Source organism: Micropterus salmoides, unplaced genomic scaffold (genome assembly GCF_014851395.1).
Source record: "Micropterus salmoides isolate LMB-PRFRI ecotype aquatic unplaced genomic scaffold, ASM1485139v1 Ms_hic_scaffold_2, whole genome shotgun sequence".
Taxonomy (NCBI): Eukaryota; Metazoa; Chordata; class Actinopteri; order Centrarchiformes; family Centrarchidae; genus Micropterus; species Micropterus salmoides.
The window spans coordinates 19,506,096-19,525,039 of NW_024041150.1; the positions used below are offsets into that span (position 1 = coordinate 19,506,096).

The following is an 18,944-nucleotide window of genomic DNA, read 5'->3' on the forward strand; positions in this document are numbered from 1 at the left end:
ATGAATTGAAGCATATACCGGTACAACAGCATTAACAGGGACACTGATATTTAATAGTCACTGACATGAACATTCTGTGAGGACTGATGTTGTTTTCAAATCCTACAATATAGATATTAGTGGCATTCATGCTAGCTAGACTACTGTTTTCCATAGCCAACTAAAATATCCCCTCTCCTTTACCTCAAGTAAGCTTGGCTAAAGTTAAGCAAGTAGCTTTAATTAACTTTAACAACTGCAGCTTCAGCTCCCTGAAAAAGGCCTGACGTCCATTTGTTGCATTTGTTAATGTAGTGTTCCCTTTGGGTTTTGTTTTATCCTACATGCTTTTCTATGAACTCATTATAAAATGTTTAAAAAATGAAACACACTTTTTACTATAGGCTGCACTTTAATGTTATATCAGCGGAGGTGCTAATAAAAAAAGTCACAATAATTTAACTGAAAAGACGAGACGCCATAGTTCTGACACTAGGCGAGACAGAGGTGATCTGTTACAGTGAGGCGGAGTGAGCATAGTGTGGCTGGAGCATTATAAAGGGCCTATCCGAAGAAGCCTATATGCACCTTATATGAGAAGACCGATATAATTAAATAGTAGCAGCATCAGAAGTAGCCTACTTAACAGTGCTGGGAGTTATAACAGTAGGCCTTTGTAAACAGTGTGGAAGTTCTCTAACAGCCCATATACTCTCTCGTGATAACAGGATAATTATCTCGTGACAGCTGAATGCAGGGGTGGGCAGATGCATTTCTTTACGATAATGTTCGTGTTAACTTGCTGAGTCAGCATTTAGCTCAGTTAGTAGTGTGCAGGACTTGCACCCCAAGGATAGCAGGTTCTACCTCTGCTCTTTGCAAAGTTTATTTTTTCTTCTTTTGTGTGTTTTTTAATAATTCTCTTCAACAAAGTTGTTTTCAAGAGATTCAGGTGAATCCATTTAACTACACATTTCCTGACGGCTATTTCAGAAACTTTGAGAAGCGGATGAATTTCCTCTGCCTGGGAATGATGGGGAAATAAAAAGTTTATAGATTGAAGTATGTAGACCAATCGCCGGGATGCGCACACTCCAGCACGTGATTAATTGTGAGCATGTGAATCAGTCATCTTCACAACAACTTTGTTGAAGAGGAATATGGAAAAAAAAAAAAATTTTGTTGATGATCTTCTATGAGGATTAAACGCACAATCTTAAGACTATGGGTCATGCACCTTAATCACTGAGCTTTGTTAAACTACTGTTTTATTATCTCGACATCCCGAGAAAATTATCCCGTTATCACGGGAAAACAGAGTTAAATAAAGATATGAATCGATGGCCGCTTAGGACTTCTGTACTCCGCTCTATTCGGACAGCTTACTTAATTTAAGTCAGAAAAAAGTGTTCCCCATTTAATGTACAAGTTATTAAATATAGTAGCCTAATAATGTATCATATTATTAATGTTTTTCCTGTTACGGTTACTGTTTTTGTTGTTTTTTGGATGGTGGCACAGTCCCTCAGCTGTGGAAGGATTCCACAGTCATTCCCATACCAAAAAAAGGTGCTATCAAGATCATGAACCTCAAGACCCATGACCCCTCACCTCTCTAGCCAAGAAAGCTATGGAGAGGGTCATCAAAAATCATATTATTAAGATAACAGACTCACAGATGGAACCACTTCAGTTTGCTCATCGCGCAGGTAGAGGGTTGGACGATGCAAAGGTTTTCATTACAGACACCATCCATAAACATCTGGATTCTCCTAACACGACAGCCAGACTCCTTTTCGCTGATTTCTCCTGCAGCCACATATTCTAGCTGAGAAACTTTACTTTCTACCTAGACGACCGACTGATTTTTTTGGATAATCGACTTCCTTACCAACAGGTCACAGAGAGTCCTGGTCAATGACACATTATCTGATGTCCTGTACACATCAGCTGGTTCCCCGCAAGGCTGTGTCCTTTCACCTCTGCTTTTTATTCTTTACACCAATGACTGTAGTTACTTGGTAAAGTACGCCGATGACACAGTTCTCCTATCTTTGCTTTCAGGCTCATTACAGCACCACAGCTCAGCTCTTCAGGAGTTCGTGGAATTGTGTGATAAATCTTGTCTAGAACTAAATATGAAAAAGACCAAGGAGATGGCAGTGACCTTTTCCAACAAGCAGAGGGAACTGGCTGTGGCAGGCTGTTCCACTATCCATGGGAAGCCTGTAGAAATTGTTGAGGAACACAAGTACCTGGGCACAAGCTTCGACAATCTGATGAAATTTAATTCAGACACGAAGGAAATGCCTGCACTATCTCCTGAGGAAGCTCAACTCATTTGGGGTCAGCAAGGTCATCCTCAAAACGTTCTACTATTCCTTCATTGAGAGCGTAATGACATTTTCCATCTCTTGCTGGTTCCACTCCATCACTCTGCAAAGCAGAAACCGCCTGCAAAACTCAGCTAAAGTCTGTGCCAAAATAATAGGACTTCCAGTCAGAGCCCTCTCCACTGTATGTGAGCAGCAGACTCTGAGGTTAGCTGGCAGGATTTTACAGGACCCCTCATACGCTCTGTTTCCTGCATTTGAGTGGCTCCCCTCAGGACGTCGGCTTCACTGTTCAGGCTGCAGAACTCGGAGGAGAAGGGCAACCTTTGTACCTAAGACTGTCCAGCTCCTAAACTCCCAACCATCCCTGAACTCCTTCTTACCCCGATCACTACTTCCTTCACTCCCCTGCACACACTCAAACATACAAGTACACGCACACTGTTTCAGTGATTCATAAATACTTGCAATACCGGACTATGAGCTCAGCCATCTGCCACGCAGAGGGCTGCATTATGTCTTGAATTTTTTTTTTTTTACTACAACCCAACTATACAGTACATGAATTAATTATGTTGATAATGTATTTCATTTCATTTAGTGATGCTGATTTGGACCTGTTGACAACATTGATATATGTCTATTCATTTATTAATATATTAGGTTATGTCTATTATGAAAGATGACCTTATTTAACTTGTACTAATCTACGGGTCTCGCAATTGCCCCATGGGGATAAATAAAGTGTTTTGAAATACAAAAAAAAATTGAAATTGAAATTGAAATCGAAAAAAATTCTTACAGTCATGTTATCTCTCTATTTTAGCATATTTGATAGTTTCACTCTGCAGTTTAATTGTAAGCTAAATGACCTTTGTTTGTACAGCATAAGTGCTATGTGAATAAAGTATACATTGTCTTTCTAATAACTGAACCACTTAAAACAAGCTCCTTTGTAGGGTCACACTGTTATTTAGTTTTATTACTGTCATCAGCGTTAGAAGTACTCGAAAGCCGAAGCTTCAGCTGAGTACCTGAATGCAGCACGAGAGCTCCAGCGATGTAGAGGGAAGGAGAGGAAGAGGAGGAGGGTGGAGGCAGATCGAGGAGATGAATGAAGAGGATCCCCGGTATCTAAGCTGACTGATGGGGTGAGCATCTTGTCTTCCCTCGCTCGATAGGGCCGACAGGAAGCGGAGGGAGGACAGGATGGAGGAGAGGAAGCAGTTTCTTTGTGGGGTGGTGGAAGGTAAGAGCGGCCGACTTCATAACTGACCTCCTGTCAGATCATGTGATTTTTGCTTTCTTACCCCGGGGAGATGATTTTGAATAGACCAGCGTTTGACCTATATTTTAGCATTGCTTTGTCGCTTACTGTGGATAAAGGAGGGCGTGGGAGTGGTGCTATGTATGAACACTGACGTAGTTAGAATATAATAAGGTCTTTATAACGTGATGTGGTGCAGATCAGCCAGGGTTGAAGTGGAGATCAAAGAGCAGGCGATGAAAAGCACTCAATAATGTCTGGCTCTAAGGAAAAGACATGCTTTGGATAATGGCTGGTGGTAGTGATGATGATGATGACAATGATAATGTTGGAAATAAGATGATGTGATGATATTGATAACGGCAATAATGGTGAAGGTGATTATGAGGATTAAGATGGTAATTATGATAATGATGGTAAGACTGTGAGGATGTTTGTTGGGATGACATGATAGTAGTGATGATGATGGAGATGCTGTGACAGGATGTGAGGTAGAACAATGTAATGATAGTGATAGTAGTGATGATGATGATGAGAGAATGAAAAAAACAAATGAAGGGTACTGATGATGTTGGTGAATGTTGGAATAGCTCAGTGCAATAGATGGTGGAAATTGTGGAAGTTTTCTATTGAGACAGACACGGGTTCAAATCCCATGAATGTCTTTGTCTTAATGGCAGATCAGGGATTGATTCATTACAGTACTTTAATGAATTGTATGCTTTCTTCTTATATATGTTTATAATGAAGCCTAGAGGACACCCATCTTCCTCATAGGCCTAAAATGTACACACATACACATGAAGGGAATATTAAAAGTCCGGTCTTTTTCATGCTCTGCTTTGTCCTTTTACCTTTGGGTGACTTATATTGTTTTGAACAGATGGGTAATCTGTGAGAAATCACGTCGCAACTGGATAGTTCCAACAACATAAGTTGCTACCGTAGTTAGCAACGGTGCTTTTGGGAAACGTACCCCAGAACAGCCCTCGGAAATTCTGTCTTTAATCAGGCAGAAAATTCATTGTCCCAAATATGAAATTGCCTTTTTGACATTTATTTGTCCATTTATTCTTCATTACCACCCTAAAGGCGTCAGCAGTTTTTTTGTTGCTCATTGTATTATATTATGGTACCTAGAAGACTGTAGACGTTAATATGGAGGCCTGGTGATTTAAAGCCAAGCTGAGTTCATAAGAGATATAAAATTCAGATAAGATACATACATATGATATGAAGAGTCTGGTGTTGTTTAAACATCTGTAATCATAGTTTAAAAGTGTTTGCAAACACTGGACAGTGTGTCTAAACTAGATATACTAGATTTTTCCTCTACTCTCCACCTCTCAGGTCAGCTGCGTACTCTCATAGCGGAAGCCCAGTTGAGAGGCCTGAAGTTTGTTTACGCCCTCTCTCCTGGTCAGGACATCGTCTTCTCTTCTTCCTGTGATCTGACACTACTCAAGCGCAAGCTGAGACAGGTATATGAAACTGTAAGGTACTACAATACTACAGGAATGTAACTTTTTGTACTTTTTCTCTTTTTCTCTCACCTCATCTCTCTCTCCAGGTGTCAGACCTGGGTTGGCTAGGCTTTACATCATTCCATTTCAGGCCGACAGCGAGGCCTTTTCTTCATTCGCCCATGCTCAGGTCACTGTAACCAATGACATGTATCGGTTCTTGGGGGAACCGCCTGTTTTCCTATTTTGCCCAACAGGTGGGAGTGCTGAAATATTTTTGGTCTACAGAACCTTATAAAACTTGAAATGGGCAGTTTAAAAAATATGAAATACACCTCTCTTTCTCTCTCCCTGTAGAGTACTGTGGTTCTCTGTGTTCTCCCAGTGTATCAAAGTCTCCCTACCTGCAGACTGTTGGAGAGGACCTGCTGCCCAACATAACTGTGATATGGACAGGTGAGACAAAAACACATACAAGCATATTTATGAAATGTTAATTGATGAACTAATTGATTTTACTAATTATAATTGATACAGTGAAAAAAACTTTAAACGTCTTGTTCACTACATTGTATAATGTGGCTCTATTCTGGCAGACATAAATCTTACTGTCTTTAAGTACAGTTTCTTGGCTAATAACACACACACACACTGGCACACCCGCACACATATGTAACAGTAAATACACACATGTACGGGCATCACCTTCCATCTTTGAGTTCATTTTTTGAATTGTGTTGCTTGTTTTTATTTTTCTACCTCAGAAACGTATTGCTTTTATTGTTGTACCACAATAACTAAAATTTACATCAGTAATGTTACATTGTGAGCTTCAGCTGTGGCACTTGTTTGTCAACATTACAGGGTGGGAAAAACAAACCTTATTGAGCATGCATATTTTATATACTGTAGACTTCACCTGTTTGCAGTCCTGACTTGCCTCACTCACTCTATAACCGTTCATAAAGGCGATTTTCAAGCGCTGCTTACTGGTTGCTAAATGGTTGGAGCATCATGTTTTACAAATGACAAATTTTAGATTAAATTGCGAGCTCTACTGGGCTCTTGCATGGTTCACAAGTACAGTGTTTCCCCTTCGAGGGAACTCGAACTGCGTCGGTTCCGACACTATGGGAACGCCTCTAGGCGAAGCAGGTCTGAACGTGAATGAAATCACTCCAATCCTATTGGCTTGTTGCTAGAACGGTAAGGTGTGACGGGAATAACCGGAGGAGTATAAAGCACACCTGTACACACTCATCATTAGCTTTTTTCTATTCAGCAGGCGCTCTGTATGTTGTTTGAAGAAAGCTCCAGTCCTACAAGCAGTGTGTCTTACCTGAAGAAGAAGTCTACCAGCATGTCCGGCAATCAGATGTACAGAAGGTGTGTTTTTTTTTCTTGCCCTCGGAGATGTGTGTCTCATGTTTGGGGATGGAGCACGCCCGGGCAGCTCTCGGGGGGGCTGCCTGCGCCCGTTGCGAAGCCCTTTCCGTGCGGGTACTGAGGTACAGCATGGCTCTCTTTTCCGAGGATGGCCGGATGTGTTTTCCCCGTGGCGCGGGCCCTGCGGCCGCCGAGGCGGCCCGGCGGCTTCACTCATGGGGTTCACAGCGTGATCTGTCGGAGGATTTCAGGGGCGGCTGAGGCTTTTTCCCGACCTTCATCCGCTGGCTCTGACGCTTCCTTTCCTCGTTCAGAGCCCGTTCTCGGCTTCTCCGGCTCGCAGTTTGGATCAGGAGACGCTGCAGCAATCCGACTCCGAGGAGGCGGACGTGCTCAGCGTAGTGGACGATGTGTTCCGGGTGTCGGGGCGGCGTCATCTGGCGGCGCCCGACTATGACGTGCTGCTGGAGGTGGTGACTAGAGCCGTGGCTAAGCTCAACATCAAATGGCCACAGGAGGAGCAGACACCACAGGCTAGTGGTAAGCTTGATGAAAGGTTTCTTAAGCACCACGCGCCACCTCCACGCCGGTCTCTGCCATTCTTTCCTGATTTACATGATGAACTGAGTAAATCATGGGGCATACCCTTCTCTACATGGCTTTCCACACCCCGATCACTGAACTACAGTAATGTGATGGGGGTTAGGGACCGTGGTTATGGGAGGATGCCTCGGGTGGAGGATGCGCTTGCGAGCTATCTCTCCCCTCGACTTGCGTCCTCCCTGGAGGAGCCGGCGTTACCCTCAAGCCATGTCGCACCACATCTACTGCTGAGGAAAGGGGCCGTGGAACGTGTCTCCCCCCCAGACAGAGACGCCGGTTCTACAGCCGGTACTTCATAGTCCCCAAGAAGGACGGAGGGCTGCACCCTATTTTGGATCTGCGGGTTCTAACCAGTCTCTGAGGAGATTCAGGTTCAAGATGCTCATCATCCCCGCCATCGTGACGCACATCCAATCTGAGGATTGGTTTGTCACGATAGATCTAAAGGACGCCTATTTCCAGGTCTCCATCCGTCCTTCTCACAGGAAGTTCCTGAGGTTCGCCTTCGGGGGTGTGGCTTACCAGTATCGGGTTCTTCCATTCGGCCTGGCACTTCCCCTCGCACATTCACCAAGTGTATGGATGCAGCACTGGCCCCGCTGAGGCTCCAGGGCATCCAGATTTCAACTTCATTGACGACTGGCTCATCCTAGCCCAGTCTCGAGAGTTGGCGGTTCGGCATCGAGATGTCGTTCTGGCTCATCTGCTGCGTTTAGGGCTGGGGCTCAACGCAAAGAAGAGTGTGCTGGCGCCCACCCAACGGACTACATTCCTAGGGGTAGTATGGGATTCGACCACGATGCGGGCACAATTGTCTCCGGCACGTGTCGACACCATATTGGCTGCCGTGAAAGGGGTGAAGTTAGGCCACGCCATCACTATAAAACACTTTCAACGAGTGTTGGGTCTCCTGGCGGCTGCGTCCAGCGTAATACCATCTGGACTGCTGCACATGAGACCCCTGCAGTGGTGGCAAAGGAACGTCTGATTTGGGTTACGCGCAAGTGTCTTCGTTCCCTATCAGTTTGGAAGGAAACTTGGTTCCTGTCCCAGGGGCCCGTGCTAGGAGGGTCTTGTCGCCGGCTGGTCATTTCGACAGATGCCTCCCTCACGGGCTGGGGCGCGGTCATGGACGTCCGCTTTGCAAGGGGATCCTGGCAGGTGCATCAATCCGAGTGGCATATCAACTGTCTCGAGATGTTGGCGGTGTTCCAGGCTCTAAAGAGTTTCCTGCCCGATCTCCAAGGCCACCACGTCCTGGCTCGTTCCGACAACACAGCGGTGGTGGCCTATCTGAATCACCAGGGCGGTCTGCGCTCGCTCCCCCAGTCGCCCCATTCTGGCCAACCCGGGTGTGGTTCTCGGACATCATGTCGCTCCTGGACAGCCCACCGTGGCGGGTCCCTCTGAGGAGAGACCTGCTGTCCCAGGCGCAGGGCCGAGTTCTTCACCCTTGCCCCACCTTATGGCGACTGTGGGTCTGGCCCCTGAGGGGGCACAGTACCTAGAGGCGGGTCTAACAGCTGGAGCAGTCGAGACCCTCCTGAGCTCCAGGGCCCCGTCCACACGGAGGACGTACGGCCTGAAGGGGAACTAGACACTGCGTCGGCCCGCCGCACCTCTCTCCCCGCCTGAAGCGCCTGCTTCATAGTTTAAGCTAATGATGAGTGTGTACAGGTGTGCTTTATACTCCTCCGGTTATTCCGTCACACCTTACCGTTCTAGCAACAAGCCAATAGGATTGGAGTGATTTCATTCACGTTCAGACCTGCTTCGCCTAGAGGCGTTCCCATAGTGTCGTAACCGACGCAGTGTCTCGTTCCCCTTCTCGGGGAACCAGGGTTACATACGTAACCCGAGATGTTATTTTCACTAGTGAAACATGTCAAAATTGAAGGCGCTTTCAGACCCAGAAAGTCTGCTAGTTCACTTACTTAGTCTGGACTAAATTCAATTTTGAGGTTTTTTTTGTTTGGTGTGGTTCACTTTTACTCTGCCCTTTTAGCAACTAAATGAGAATTTGTTAACAAAAACACATGTGTGCTGAGGTCAGAAATTCTGGAGCAGGGGAAAAGCAGGAAATGATTACTGCTAAGAATACTGCACACTGCTCTGTGTAGTGCTTTTACTAATGAGTCATGTTTGGCCATTTCTTCATTTATCACTCTGCCAAAGCACAGATTTGGCTGTCATATGAGGAAGTGGCATTGTTTCCTTTGGACTAAACATTTAAGTAGTTTAGTTTATTGCATATTTATAGCCACCTTTTTGTGATGGACTTGGATCTGCTGTCCAACTTTCTGAGAACTTTTCACTGTGGGAAATTCACGGAGACAGTAAGTTGTTGTGGTTTGTTCAATTCAGACGCAACACCTGCCCTCATTTGAATTAAGAAAATAGACAGACTTCCAGAAGGACTATCTGACCAACACATGAAAGCAAATGTTTCATGTAGGCATCTTGTGAAACCTGATCCTCCACCTGGTCAGAGAAAACATTCTGTCTCTGCAGCAATCGGTTTTAGAAATGCTACAGTGGCCTCTCGATGCATGCATACCTGATGGTTATCAGATTTCAGCAACCATCCTCACATTCAGAGATGATAAAGTCTTCAGTAGTGTGGAAGAGGTCAGACATACTTTTTCAAGTGGACTCTGAGGTCTTTCGATGAATGTTCAGATGTCTTTTTCTTTCTTGTGTAAGAAAACCAAAATTAAAAGGACAAGCTTTCCAAAGTTCAAATACACTGATTGGTCTAAAATTGTCTTAGGAATAGAAAGGTGAACTACACTTCCCTGTTTGTTTAGGATTGATAAAATCTTATTAATAACTTTTTCCATGGCCTGGCTACAGATTTCTGCGCCAGCTCTGGAAGCTCAATCTGCCTAAGGAGTTGCTGATCCACTTTTACACAGCCGTCATCCAGTCTGTCCTCTTCACATCCATCACTGTCTGGTTTGGATCTGCCACCAAAGAGAACAGGGACAGACTACAACGGACAGTCAGGACTGCAGAAAGATCATCGGTGCCAACCTGCCCTGTGTTAAAATAAATAAATACAAAAATAAATAAACAGTATCCGTGTGTGTGTGCTGTGAATTTAATTCATATTGTTCGTCACAAAATTTAAATAAAATAAATTATGAACAATTACTAAAATACCAAACAATGAAAATAATAATTTGAAATTTTTACAGTACTAAATTATTTAATATATTTATCAGTCTAGACTGAGTTTCCACTGGTTATCCTCAGTTTTTGGAATAAGGAGATGTATTTTTCTGCAATGATTTGGCATTCTGGCATTTCTCCTAGTAAATAGAGGAGTTTCTGTGTGTCTGATTTAAATTTGAATTTGGGGTATATTTGGTAAATGTTTGCGACGGGTATTTTTCTCATGCCAACGGAGGCTCTGGTGAGCTGCTGAAGATCTATGGTAGAATTAGCTTTTTTTTGTGGATAATGTAAACTAACTGTTCAAATAACCTTATGTGTTAGATCTCTCCCTGCTCCAAAACAGCTGATTCAAACTATCAACTCATTATGAATGCTGAAGCGGTCTAAATCATCTGTGTTGAAGCAGGGAGAGATTAAATCATGCAGGACAGGAGGTAACATTAACTTTCCCCATGACAGGGTTAGGAAACACTGTCACGAGTTTATGCAATGTTGCTACAAGTAGTACATCAACTTCAGTTCAAATAACAGCCAGCCAAGTCTTTGTATGCTGTTTAAGTGTGAAAACAGCTACATCCAACAACCTGAAATAAACAACAAATAATCAACCAAAGTGTCATAGTCAAAATATTAACAAATGCAAACCTATGCCCTTGCTAAATGCTTTACCAAAAACGTTTAATGAAGCCGAACACACAGTAGCTTATTTGTGTGATTTAGATGTACAATATTGATAGCAGTAGCTATTTTGAGGGCAAACACATACAAAGATCCATGCATTCAGACTTCTGTCAGTTTTGGATAATGCTAAACAGTCATCTACCATCGCCATGATTTGAAGTGTAGCAAAAAAGTCCAAGAATGCATCGAGTGTGTTATTTATGGTTATTTCATGTCCTGACATTGGAGCAGACCTGCGAGCGGATCCTGCACCGGAAGCAACTCCCAAGTGGATGTCTGCAGCCAGACCTTTCTCAAATTTTGCCAGATTTCAACTGGAATATAGATTTTAATGTTTCTTTCTGACGCTCTTTCTCTCTCAATGCAATTTTGCTTTATTGACATGACATGAAGAACAATATTGCCAAAGCTTAAAACAATTAAGTTCATGCAGTTTATTAAATGAAAAACATTAAATAAATAAAACAGTAAAAGTGTATGTGTGTGTGTTTAAATAAAATAAATAAATAAAAGGACAATAACTGTGTGTGTTTGTGTCTGTTCTGTGAATTAAATTTATATGGTTCATCAAATAAATAAAATAAAATAAATAAAGCTGTGTATGTGTGTGTGTGCCATAGGTCAGTAGTATGTAGAAGTAATTTTATGTTTAGGATCAATAAAGAAACAAACATTTATTAATAAACAAAAAAAATAATCAGTGTCAAAGAAAAAGAATCAAGAATCACAAAAAAACAACCAATGAAGTATTTATGGATCATGTGTTCCTTTTTCCAAGCATCTTTTACAATGTTGTACATTTTACTTTATTTTATTTTATTTTCCTTTACCGATAAATATAAGTGGATGTGCAGTGCATGTCTGTATATATACGTACATGTGTATGTGATGGAGGACTGATACTGACAGATTAAGAAATAAATACATAAATAAATAAATAAGCATCCTATTAAATGCACAAAAAATAAAGTTAATAAATAAATATAGGCAGTAATTAAATTATACAATGAGACATAAATGTATATAGCTTTTAATTAGCTTCTTTATTTATTAAACTTTGTATTATTTACCTTATTTATTTATTGTCAGTTATTATCTTTATTTATTAATTACTTCTTTTTTAAATGTATTTATTTATTGTGCGTTTTAATATTTTTGTCTGTTTTATTCTTCTTTTGCATTTTCTACCCTATTTATTTCCCCAATGGTATTTATTTCTGCCTTTCCTTTTTACATTTCTCACTGCATTACTGCCTCATTATGCAAATGATTTGTCTGTGATGGATTAATAAACCATTGGGTTGTACACAGGTAATCAAGGCAAATGACACATACAGAGACCACACACAGATTAACACTCATAAACACACTGTCTCCACCTGTCCATGTTACTATGGGGTTCAATATCAATACTGCGCTACATAAAGATACAAGGACATGAAAGTTGTGTTGCAAGTGCATGTAGTACAATTCACAGCTTTCACGTGACGCCAGGAAGCAGGTGATACACTGTTACTTTGAGTTGCTGTAAATGCTGGATGGTTGTTGTGCTTTCGGATTTAGTAATTGAGGAGGAGGCTTCCGCAGTCGAGCGGCGGCAGGGACCTTGCAGTTTTTAACGGTAGAAATGCGGCAGCGGATGCTGTAACATTACGTGGATCGGATATGCACAACACGGCAGTTTGTGTTCATATCTTTCTTTTTCTTAAGTTAAAAGGTGATGCAAATAAAATTTGACTGCTTCTGTGGCGTCTCTACGGTCTATGGTCAGTTGTTTTGCCCTCAAAAAACAAAAAAGGACTGAAAACTATGAATAGTGATGTAGTTAACAGCAAGAATAGATAGTAATTATGGTAAAAGTAAGCACGACCAGTCATAAGTATTAATAGAGCACTTACTTTAGAGTATGTTTGTTAAAACTGGGAGGAAAGAACAATTTGGCTCAGTGTTGTTTCCCATCATGACAAACATTTCAGTGATCAGGCAGAGATCCAAACAGAGTCACTGGTGAGCAACAGGTACAATCAGCAACAGGTACAATCAGCAACAGGTAAAATCAGCCCCTGACATCTGTGGAGGATTTATCTGCCCACTCTGTGCATCATGATACACACTGACAGTCCTACTTTGGATGACTAACATTCACACTGCAGCCACAGGTGTATTAAGGTAGAAAACATTTTCCAGTTTAGGGATTTATTTATCAGAGTACATTTTTGTGTATAAAGCTGATGATACACGGAGCAACTTTTAGAGCAATGGTGCTGGGTAACTTGAAAGAACCCTGGCTTAATGTGTTTGAGGATGCAATCACTCCAACATGGCACAGTAGTGTCATCTAGTGGTAGTTGTTGTAAATTACAAGAACATAGCAATCTGTACACTTTTCCACAACCTTCCATCAAACAAGTGACAGTTGCTCTGTCAACATAGCAAGTCAGCTGCCTCACTGCCTGCGTCCTACACTGACTTCAAAGGCAAGACTGTTGGGTGTCTTACGTCGGACTCACAAAGGTGGTGTGTGCGCCGCGGCTGCGCAGCGGTTTGTATCGGTCCTCAGACCTGCGTCAACTCACACTGGAAGGATCTCAGGACCATTTCGGCAGTGGAGCTTTTAGCCTGCCCCACTTTGTTGACTTGTTGTTTAACAGTATGAAAACCTTCCAGCTGTGTTTTCCTCTGCCGTTGTTGCTGCAGCGGTCTGTGTGACGGTGGGAGCAGAGGGCTCTGTGAGCGGGCGGCTGGCCGGCCTCACATGCTCCTCCTGCGGGTTGGCACAGACATCCCCCGCCGCCACTTGCGGAGCTCCTCAACTCCGACAATATTCAAGCACATTTTTGTTCCGCCATCACTTCTCTAAAACTGTCAATATTCTGTTGTGAATTATTTTGGAGCATTATAGCCTAAATTGTTATCATTAATTACTAGAGCGATGGTGGTCTACATTTTCATCATTTAAAGTGTTATTTTATAGTGTAAAGTTAGGATCACAGTGTTAAAACTCTATAGCTCTGAGTGTGTGTGCTCCTTTCTGTATCTAACTGCCCAGGCTCTGCAGTAGCACGTGTGTGAGCAAGCTCTTGTGCTTTGGGAGCACAGTAAGATAGCAACAAAAACACCTATAGAAGCAGATTTTGTGAAAATTGTATTACAAAACATACATCAATATAGTCCATCACAGTAAGAATGCCACCAGTTTATTCCACAAAAGTCAGGATATGGAAGAAATGGCATGATCAAGCGGAGGCTCAGTCCAATGAATATTAACAAAAGATTTAATTACAGAAATGAGTGAATAAAGAGATGACAGAACAAACAAAAACACTGCAGTGGACCGAAGAAGCTTCTCTGTAAATATCTACAGTTTACAGTCACCAAGTTACTGCCGCCCCCAGCAGAGAACTGGAAAGTTGCTTTTCCTCACAGATTCACAGCTTACAGTCCCGAATCTATCAAAATAGGATGTTAATATCCTCCAGGTATGTGGGCGTGTCCTTTTTCCTCCAAATGGCTCAGGACCATAGCCACTGGTCGTTTGGTTACTTCTTCGTCACCCAATTAGGAAGGGTGTACCTTACTGTTCTGTGTTGCGTTTGCTCGAACAAAAGAGCGCTGACTCCAGACCCCTTTGCTCTACAGGAATACACAGTCCATGCTCTACCAACTAGTCATACAGCACAACAGGGGTTGTCTCCAAAATGGTCGACACCCAATCTTAGGAGTCTATGAAGAAGTTAAAACAGTTTAACAGTTTTGTTCATATAACAGAAGAGGAGATAAACAATGATTTAATTAACATTCTAATGCAATTGTCTGGCTTAAAACCCTGCAGTTTTACATTTGAAAGAAAACACTGAAACACTGGAGTACATTAAGTTTGTTGTAACTTTTTAAACAGCATGCAAAAGACACAGAGAGGAGGAGCAGGCAGTCAGGGACTTTCCCACCAAATGCTTAGGCACCTGAAATTCTGGGACTTTCCCAGATTCAGGTGCAGTAGGAAAGAGAGCCAAGCGATGATGTGAAGCCAAGAAACAGAGCTATAAAAGGAGGTCCAAAAGGAGGTGAAAGTCAGTCGTTACATGGTTTTCATGTCGACTCGGGTCTCTGTTCTGGTAACAGAATGGGGCTCTTTTTGCACCGATCTCTGACACACTCTGGTGGAACTTTTGTAATCTAATTGGTGTCTGTTTTTGTTGATAATAAAAATGTTGGTAAAAGTTCAAGCTTTCTCATCTGGCCCAAGTCTTGAACCTTTTATACGACAATTTGAAATCTACACAGCTGATTTCTCACCTCAAAACTTCTCAAAAGTGGATTTACTGATGAAATTCCATATGAAACCGTAAAATATAAAACCTTCTGTTGCTGGCCTCTGTCTGGCGCACGCAATGATGATGCAGTGAATAGTGACGATTCTCTCTGACCAATCAGCAGTCTGTTGTGTTTTCACATTACCGCTACTTAGCGGTTCTGCGCATGCACATGACCCACAAGCGTGGTCTGTTTCCACGCCCATAATTCTGTGCAACCTTGCTGTTGGGCATGCCGTCGAGTGGTGCAATATAAAATGATTCTGTAGTGGGAGCATTATTTGATAGGGGAGTCCATCAGAATACGCTACCCCTGAAATGATGTTACAATGTCATCAAAAAAACAGAATATGTCATAATACTGTGAGAGTTATAACTTTATGGGACTGGAAAAGGGAACACACAAGGTAGCATTTTTCGACAAGGCAGCATATATCGTCAGAACACCGGCCCAGCCACTAAGCGACCATTGCGGCATAGGGCCCCGTGGCCAGCAGAGGGCCCCCTACAGTCACTGCTTGCTAGTGGTGAAAAATAAAATGAAAGACAGCTTTTTATATTACGCACCATAATAAGCATAGTGGTTATTTGTTGTGCTGGGTCCATCAGGCTTAGAGAGATCAAGAGAAGATCATATTTGTCCTGACATGTAAAAAGACAATAGAAGAGAGGAGGCAAGAAGATAAAGGTACGTAAGGCCACAGGCTCTGTTTTCCTATGCCTGTATTTTTAGATAATCTGGACTAAAGGTCATACATTAGTCTTAGTTAGCCACGCTGGTATCAACAATGCTAACGCTATAGCTTGCTAACATGCAAATTAGCATCACAATTTTTACAAACTGCATAAACGTAGTATAGTATTAATAATATAGGATTAACTTGTATTATTAAAGTCAGTTGATTAGGTTAATAGTGTTATTAGGACATGGGTCTTCTTCAATTTAAGCCATTAGCCTATCTTTTTTCTATCTAACTATCTCTGGAGCTGAGATGTTCACATCTAAAGTTATAACGTTAAAGCATTTAACAGAACAAAACCAGATAGGTCAGGTTTCAAGAGGTCATATAACCCAAGAAGCTGACTCTGCTGGTAGGTTATGTGTTTTAGTTAAACCTATAGAGATGCCCTGTTCTTTCATTATATATCAAATCTGTCTGGTAGGGAGTGTGTAGTAGCTGTTTTAAAGAACTGATTGTTGAGAAACATCATGGAGCCTCCTCCAAAGCTGCCAGTGTTGAAAAGACATCTTATCTAAAGTCACTTTTTAAAAGGAGACAGCATCAAACTCTGGTAGATTGTCTTGAATTATAAGATCAATTTATTGATCAATATATTTATATTTTTTAATTATTTCATACCGGGTCCATCAGTCTCCACCTCAATCATTGTTTTTATCCAAGAAGTTGACAGGGCTGGTAAGTTTAGGCCTACATCAACAATAACTAATTGTTATTATTTAAAACAAGAGCCATTGTTTCTGTGTCATATGGGCCTCCAACTAAATTTTGATTAGGGCCCCTGAAGGTCTAGGGCCGGCTCTGTCTCACGTCCTCAGTGAAAGTATGATGAGGAACAGGGACGTGCACAGGGGGGTTGCTCTGGTTGCCCGGGCAACTGCCCGTTTGCCTTTCCTGACTCAAGTTGCCCTTCCGACTCGCCCTTCCGAGAAAAAAAATAAAATAAAAAAATAATCGTCCTCATTCACTTCCATTCGGGCACCGAAAGTGAAAGTCAGTAGGGGAAGGGCAAACTCTGTTTAAGTGGCTGCACTGCTGCAGCGCTGCCTGCACGTCAGTCGATTCTGTTCCCTTCCGGAATTCCTGTTTCCTTCCTTTATGCAATCATACTACAACAAATCACGCGTAGTTTTGCCCAGTTACCATACGTGATACGTACCAACAGAAGTGAATACGAGCTAGAAGCGCAACTGAATGTACGGGAAGCCAAAAGGTTAAAAAGGATTGTATTTTTTCCGAAATCTAAGCGTTTTTTTATTTAATATTTTATTAGAAGCGAGTTTTCCCCATCTGTCAATTCAATCTAGATTATTTATTTTCAAATAAAAAAAAGGAAAAAAAAATAATAATAATGATTAAAAAACAATAAACAATAATATAAGGAACTCTTTTTCTCATATGTATTTTGGTGACATTTATATTGTTAATACATTTTGGATACTGTGTTTAGTGCCTTTTTTCAGGTCAGAGCAACTGCCCTTCAAAATTCCTGTGCACGTCCCTGATGAGGAACCTTCTGAAACTGAGGTTGGCATGCGTTTCCTGATGTGTTTCCTGATGTTAAGCTTTGCTAGGTAGTGTTGATAGCTGTCATGTGATGTTGTAGCTATGATGATGATTTATTTATGATGCTGATCATTTTTGTTCAAGCCTACAATGCAAATATAGTTTTGGGAGGATAGAAAGTTTAGTCAACAGATTTATTCAGGCAATTTTTATTTTGTTATGACACTACTTAAAGAAACCTTCATTCAAAAATGTGTTTTGTGTTTTGCTTATAGTCAATTTACCTGAATGTTTGAGCAAAAAGGTTCTGTCCTCATATTAAATCTTTACATTTAATATGTGAGCATGATTTTGAGATATCAGAACTAGTGTGAAAGTGAATTTAGGTCCAATATGCAATTAAGCAGGAGGTGTCTTGTGTCCAGCAGTTAAACTTTCCAAATGAAAAATATTTGCATATTCACTGCTTCTGGACTTTTTATCTTGGGAGAAGGAGTGGATTTTTTTACAATGTAACTGAACTGTATTAGGAGGGAAAACATCAGAAATTCACACATCTCACAAGTTGGAAGAATGTTTTTATATGTCTTAAAACATTTCTTTAAGCAAAAGAAGCAATAGTAGCAATACACACAACAAACATATCCTCATAGCAGAAGAAGTATTAAGTAGTACTAGTATAAGTAAATACAAAGCAGAATAATGAGGTCAAACTACATTTCACTGGAATCTGATGACAAGTCTTTCCTATCATCAGTTTTTTTCATTCGCTTCAAGGAAAGCAATTCAAACTGTGAAAAGTCAAATTAGTGTGAAAAAAGTTCCAAAATGTTGCATTGCAGATCCATTCTTCTTCAGTTCATCTTGTCTTTCCTGAGCTCACGTCTCAACACTTTCATAGAAAACTGTGGTGACAGTCCATATTGGTTGAAGAGCTAGATTTTAAAAAAGCCACACACACCCACAACAGAAAAAAAACAACGTTAATACTGAATAAAATAATTAGTTGATCATTTGAATTAAAATTGAATACAAAGTAGTCATGACAATGAAAAACAAACTAACAGCAGTTAGTGGAGACTCATCCTGCAACAGACTCTGCAACTCCGAGTCTGACAGATAAGTCAATGACTCCAAATCCACGTTCGTGGCAAGAATATAATCTGTTGACATAAATATGTGTTATAAAATAATACACATGGTAATGGTTTAAATAAGTATTCAACATCATTTGTAGTATAATTACAATAAATACTTTTGCATGACCTTATACTTTTAGTTATTACATTCAATATATACAATATATAATTCATGTCACATGTATTTTCTGCACACAATACTAATTTGAAAACGAGTAAAATCATATTTAAATTGTATGTATTTATAGAACTGTAAAGTAGGGTTTTCAATAATTTATTCTCTGGTTTTATATAAATATTAGGAAAAACTTACTAATTTATGTTTTAGCAACAGTTAAAGCAGATCCAAACACAGTA

General features: G+C 41.2%; 3 protein-coding genes across 5 annotated transcripts in view; 1 reads left to right on the plus strand and 2 right to left on the minus strand.

Annotated features, from left to right (window-relative positions):
* LOC119912224 (macrophage mannose receptor 1-like) overlaps positions 1-18,944 on the minus strand; it is a 357,347-nt gene that overhangs the window by 305,636 nt on the left and 32,767 nt on the right. The window lies entirely within an intron of this gene.
* Positions 1-18,944, minus strand: part of LOC119912227 (macrophage mannose receptor 1-like) — an 85,846-nt gene that overhangs the window by 53,040 nt on the left and 13,862 nt on the right. The window contains exons 13-14 of one of the 2 annotated variants that reach the window (XM_038731323.1): positions 18,514-18,611; positions 18,009-18,383 (exon numbers count right to left, since the gene is read on the minus strand). In XM_038731323.1, the coding sequence (XP_038587251.1) occupies positions 18,303-18,383; positions 18,514-18,611 (179 nt within the window). In that variant the 3' untranslated portion in view covers positions 18,009-18,302. Of the gene's footprint in view, positions 1-18,008; positions 18,384-18,513; positions 18,612-18,944 lie in introns of those variants that run through there. The other variant, XM_038731324.1, reaches the window with a different exon arrangement.
* On the plus strand, positions 3,338-11,223 carry LOC119912233 (protein O-GlcNAcase-like). 2 transcript variants are annotated; one of them, XR_005446100.1, is made up of 5 exons: positions 3,338-3,561; positions 4,930-5,060; positions 5,150-5,299; positions 5,400-5,498; positions 9,885-11,222. XR_005446100.1 is itself a non-coding variant. In XM_038731332.1 (4 exons), exons 1-4 carry the CDS (start codon positions 3,522-3,524, stop codon positions 9,929-9,931), a joined length of 336 nt encoding a protein of 111 aa, XP_038587260.1. In that variant the 5' UTR covers positions 3,340-3,521; the 3' UTR covers positions 9,932-11,223. The 2 variants fall into 2 exon arrangements, 1 of the variants encoding a protein (XP_038587260.1); XM_038731332.1 differs by lacking the exon at positions 4,930-5,060 and having other exon boundaries at positions 3,340-3,561; positions 9,885-11,223.